Genomic DNA, 5,365 nt, shown 5'->3' with positions numbered 1-5,365 from the left:
TTGGAGTATTATTCTGCCTAGCCTTGCTCTGCTTGTGAAAATATAGAATGGTGGGCCCCTCTAGAACTCGGCCTCTGAATATTACCATCTTTCCCATGCTTCTCTATCCCCTTTGTTATGTCATAATGTCAGGTGGGGTGAGGGGGAACTCCCCCAGGTCCAGTGCCCTGAGCCTCCACCAAGAAGGTTTCTGGCCTCCTCCTCCAACTGGCAGTGGGATTGGTCTGCCGAATTCTTCTCATAGTCTGGGGAGAGACCTAGTTACAGATTTTCAGTGCTGCTCTCCTCCTGGGGGAAACACTGAAACTCGTTTTAATTCTAATGCTGGTCCTGGAACGTCCATTCATTCACTCATTCACCACTACTACTATTTGCTTTGCACCATCCTAGGATCTATGTATACCATGGAGTGGAAACCAGGTTCAGCCCCTGCCTGCATCCCTGGTCCCCACATTCCCACTAAGTCTTGTTGGGTCATTTCCACCATTGGTATGCCTAGCAAACCTGCAGTTTCTGCCACCAGGGAGATGGGAATGCTCAGCCAACATGCATACAGACCCTCCTTCCAAACTCCTTATGTTCTCACACTTCAAGTACAAGACAGAGGCCAGCAGCAAACTGAACAAAAGTTGTCTGTTTTTGGTTTATTAGAACATAGCATATAACAAAATAAATATTAATTTACCAAATTCTTAATTATTTCATAAATAATGTTAGCGAACATTTTAGAGAATGTTAAATAAGATAAAATTATATATCTGTTTTCCCCGGAGCAAATAGTAGAAAAATACTTCAATGATTCTGTTATCTGAAATATATCTAAAATATTTTATGTTTTCTGCCCGTGTGATGTGGCAAAGTAGCACTATGCCTGAAATATTTACTTTGCCTCTGGATTTTAATTACAATGAAAATTAAGGCCCTGCACCTGATTGGCCCTCATTCTGATTACAATAAAATGTTCTTTTCCTCCTCCAAGGTCTTGAGCTACAATAAGCCAGTTTGGTCTCAACTGTCTATCATCCAATCAGTGCTTATTACACCAAGAAACTCTTCCAGGTAGTCTAGGAATTGCTTTACTTTCCGTCTTTCTCCTCCGCACTTTTTCTGTGAAAAGAACAGACAGTAAGTATTGTAGGAAACCATCAATTCCTGTAAATGAACAGGCACACCCAGACAAATATTTTCCACTAACTGTTTTTAACTTACTTTCTGGAGGTCTATGTATTCCTTGAGTAAAGACAAGTTTTTAAATAGTTTTCCCACAGCATCGTCTTGTACAGTTTGATTCTTCAGTGTATCTATTCCCTGGAAGATTTCTTCAGTGCACAGTTGGTGCTAAATGAGGAAGATTTTTAAAAATGTAAATAATCAAAACAAGGTATAAAAAATTGTTCCAAAATATTAGGCTTCATAAATGATATTAATGAACTACTTAACCCAAAATAAAATGTTTAAGAAATGTAATTAATGAACTGATTGAATTCGCATTGATATTTTCTTTTATACTTACAGCTGGTAATTTTATTCTATTTAGATTAATGAAATCATATATTTTACATTGTAATATGACCATGATATACTCCAAATGGAGCCCCAGTGAAGCAGTGGTTAAGAGCTAGGCTGCTAACCAAAATGTCAGCAGTTCCACTCCACCAGCCACTTCTTGGATACCCTATGGGGCAGTTCTACTCTGTCTAGTAGGGTTGCTATGAGTCAGAACTGACTTGATGGCAAAGGGTTTGGTTTGGTTTTATACCCCAAATGTGCACAGTTCCGTTGTATAGTCATAATCATTTAAATATGTAGAAATGACTATTAATGTAGGACATTTATTCTATTTTTTAATGTCTAGTGATCATGATTCTAAAAATACAACCCTAAATTGCTAATACTTTCAGACAGACAGTAGAGCAAAGAAGGCCATAGACAGAGTTGAACAGAGTCTAAGAGGCTCCTTTCACCAGTGTGGGATTTTTCTGGAAAGAATCCCTGACATATGGCTCTTCAGGAGACAGAACTGACACCACCACTGAAGGGCCTGATCTATTTGTTTAATGGATTCTACTTGTTATAACAAGTAAAAAAAAAATCATTTTTTACTTGTTATAAAGTCCTTCCTAATATTATAAAGACATACATTCATATCTACATACATAAAAACAAAATGAGAAAATAAAATAGTCCCAATGATAACTAATGGTTTACAGCTTAACATATGTCATTTACTTAATCATGCAATCAATCATTTTATATTGAATCATAATTTAACTTACATTTTCATGCACAGGAGTAAGAATCCTTGGGGTCTGAAAAGAAAAGGCAATACAGTCATTTTAAAAGCACTTTAGCATTTATAAAGTTTAATATAATGCTTGCTAGTGACGGGTTAACTGTATATGGCTAACACTCTCATAACTTCATTATTAATGCCAGATCTTCAAACGTGGTAAATGAACTGACACAATGATTACCTACACATTTCAGAGACTAGGAATCAAAAAGAAAATTACCCCATCGCCTATCAGCAGAGTTCGATGAGTCGAGAGCAGTGCCAAGGTCTCTGCCACCAGTCTATGCACTGGAATTTCTATGGCAAGGGTACAAGCATAGCCAGCTCCAAGCACTAGCAAACTCAACTGCAGAAGCATTCTCGTGGCTCTGAAATGTTCAGCGTTTGCCTTTGGCAAACAAAGTGCATACTGCAAGGTTACATCCCCAGCCAATTTATTCTCTCTCTTTGAGGAAATGAATAATTTCTAACAATCAGATAGAGATGCCTAATAATGGTATATTATGATACTAAATGTTTCCAATGCCTTGTACCTTAAAAAAATTTCAGTTTTATCTTTCAATAATAATAAAAATCCCTATTTTTCCACTCTAAAACATTTACTATTACTAAAGAAAAGCTTTGGGTTTACATATCATTGCTCGATCTTTGCATTTCTTAAAAATCAAAAGGTTTAATTTCCTCTTAGAAGATGTGTGTCATAGCAAATAAATGGAAACAACCAAAGTACCCATCAGTGGATGAATGGATAAGCAAATTGTGGTACATACATACAACGGAATACTGCACAACTATAAAGAACAATGATGAGTTCCTGAAACATATAACATGTACCAATAGATACTTCTATCTTTTCTCACCTATGTACACACCTGTACCAACCTGGATGAACCTGGAGAGTATCATGCTAAGTGGAATAAGTGAAGCATATAAGGACAAATATTGTATGATCTGCCTTTTATAAGAAGACAGAAATAGATATAGAGAAACCAATACTCATTGGTAGTTACCAGGAAGCGAAGGTGGGGAAAGTAAGCTTTATACCTTAGAGACTAGTCATTTTTGATGATGGGAAAAGTGGCACCGAATGTGGATATAGTCAGCACAGCACAACCAAAGTAAAAATGAATATTTGAGCACATATGGGTGGGTATAGGCAAACTGGTATATGGGTTTTTTTTTTTTTTATAGGTGTGTACATAGGTGAGAAAAGATAGAAGTACCTATTGGTACATGTCAATCTAGTATGTGGGCGCAGGCACATATATTCACTGAAGGCACAAATATGGGTACTCCTCAGACATAACCAAACACCTTCCAGCATTGGTTTTCTGGTTTTGAAGGCGTAGAATCATAGTCTCATAGGACAACTCAGTCAGTTGGCATAATGTAGTTCACAAAAATCATGATCTGCCTCCTAGTGAAGTAAGTAACATCTGTGGTCTTAACAGCTTGTGAGTGGCCATCTGAGACACAACTACAGGTCTCAACTTGCCAGGAGAAAAACAGTAAGAAGGTAACCAAAAGCGTAGAGAAGAAACAAGTCTACACAAGCCACAACCCCATCTCCCCTGAGAACAGAAGAACTAGATGGTGCCTGGCTACCACCACCAACCATTCTGACTGAAGGTCACAATAATTGGTCCCAAATAGAGTGGGAGAAGAATACAGAACAGAACTCAAATTCTTATTTAAAAAAAAAAAAAAAGTCAGACAAACTAGAACAGAAGACTCCTGGAGATTATTGCCCTGAGACACTCTTTAAACCTAGAACTGAGCCTATACCCTGAGATTACCTTTGTAGTGAAACAGCAGAGTGGCACACAAAATAAAGGGTAGTACCCATAAGATTGGTGCCCTACTTAAAGATCATCAGTATGAGACCAAAAGGTCAACAATTACTCGAAAGCAAAGATGTAAGGTCAGGGAGAGTACTAGAAAGGGAACAGACCGAATACAATTAAAGAGAATGTTGACACATTGTGATAAATGTAACTAACATCACTGAACAATTTGTGTGGAAATTGTCACATGGGAACCCAACTTGCTATTTAAACTTTCACCAAAAATTCAAAAAATAATAAAATTAAAAGATGTGTGTCAAAAGGAGAAGTATAATATAAATCAGTGGATAGAATTTTCTGCTGAAATACATAAATACTGGGATTTTTTTTTTTCAGGTTAACTAAATTCCACCATGATTGTAGTCAAATTGATTTGTTTTAAAAGGAATTGGAAACACTGGCAAGAAGATGGTGATTTTAGCCAGAGCCCACCAAAACTTAGCAGGGTCAAGTTATATTCATGAGGGTCTCAGTTAGGATCCTTTCTGTTGTCAGTGACCAAAAACCTAACCCAAACTGGTTGAAGCCAGACAGGGAATGTATTGGCTTATAAAACCAAACAGCTCAGGGACAGAGGCTTCTTTACATTCTCCTTGCCTCAGTGTTATGGATTGAATTGTGTCCCCCCAAAATGTGTATCAACTTGGCGAGGCCATGATTCCCAGTATCGTGTGGTTGTCCACCATTTTGTGATCTGATGTGATTACCCTACATGTTTTAAGTCCTGACCTCTATGATGTGAATGAGGCAGGATTAGAGGCACTTATGTTAATGATGTGGGACTCAATCTACAGGATTAGGTTGTATCTTGAGTCAGTCTCTTTTGAGATATAAAAGAGAGAAGTGAGCAGAGAAGAAAGGGACCTCATACTACCAAGAAAGAAGTGCTGGAAGCAGAGAGCATCCTTTGGACCCAAGGTCCCTGTGCTGAGAAGCTCCTAGACCAGGGGAAGATTGATGACAAGGCCCTTCCCCCAGAGCCAACAGAGAGCATTCAAATTAGACATGTCTAACCAAGATCATAAAACGTCAGCAAAAACTAAATCAGACTTGGTACAGGGAGGCTACAACTGAAGTCCCACACCACCATCATTCTACCTGTGCAAATCTGGGGTACCATGCCTGTTAGAGACATGTCTACCTCCCAGCTGCCTCTGCTTCTCATACAGAACTGTACTCAGCTTTGGCAAAAGGTTTTGGGTAGGCACCCTGAATTTGAACTTCTAGC

The 5,365-nt window shown here is 38.2% G+C and overlaps 1 protein-coding gene across 1 annotated transcript; it reads right to left on the bottom strand.

Annotated features, from left to right (window-relative positions):
• Positions 1-601: 601 nt before the first annotated feature.
• On the bottom strand, positions 602-2,847 carry IL5 (interleukin 5). Its single transcript, XM_003405023.4, has 4 exons — positions 2,514-2,847; positions 2,277-2,309; positions 1,210-1,338; positions 602-1,107 (listed from the first exon to the last, which is right to left on the bottom strand). Exons 1-4 carry the CDS (start codon positions 2,649-2,651, stop codon positions 1,009-1,011), a joined length of 399 nt encoding a protein of 132 aa, XP_003405071.1. The 5' UTR covers positions 2,652-2,847; the 3' UTR covers positions 602-1,008.
• Positions 2,848-5,365: the final 2,518 nt, after the last annotated feature.

Source organism: Loxodonta africana, chromosome 2 (genome assembly GCF_030014295.1).
Source record: "Loxodonta africana isolate mLoxAfr1 chromosome 2, mLoxAfr1.hap2, whole genome shotgun sequence".
Lineage (NCBI taxonomy): Eukaryota > Metazoa > Chordata > Mammalia > Proboscidea > Elephantidae > Loxodonta > Loxodonta africana.
Note: the sequence above shows the minus strand (reverse complement) of the source record. Positions and strands in the feature narration are given on the sequence as shown.

Coding starts and splice junctions, on each gene's coding strand:
- IL5 (XM_003405023.4), bottom strand. CDS start 2,651: ATGCTTCTGCAGTTGAGTTTGCTAGTGCTTGGAGCTGGCTATGCTTGT. Junction 2,310..2,513: donor CTCTGCTGATAGGCGATGGG/GTAATTTTCTTT, acceptor TTTTCTTTTCAG/ACCCCAAGGATTCTTACTCC. Junction 1,339..2,276: donor TTACTCCTGTGCATGAAAAT/GTAAGTTAAATT, acceptor TTCCTCATTTAG/CACCAACTGTGCACTGAAGA.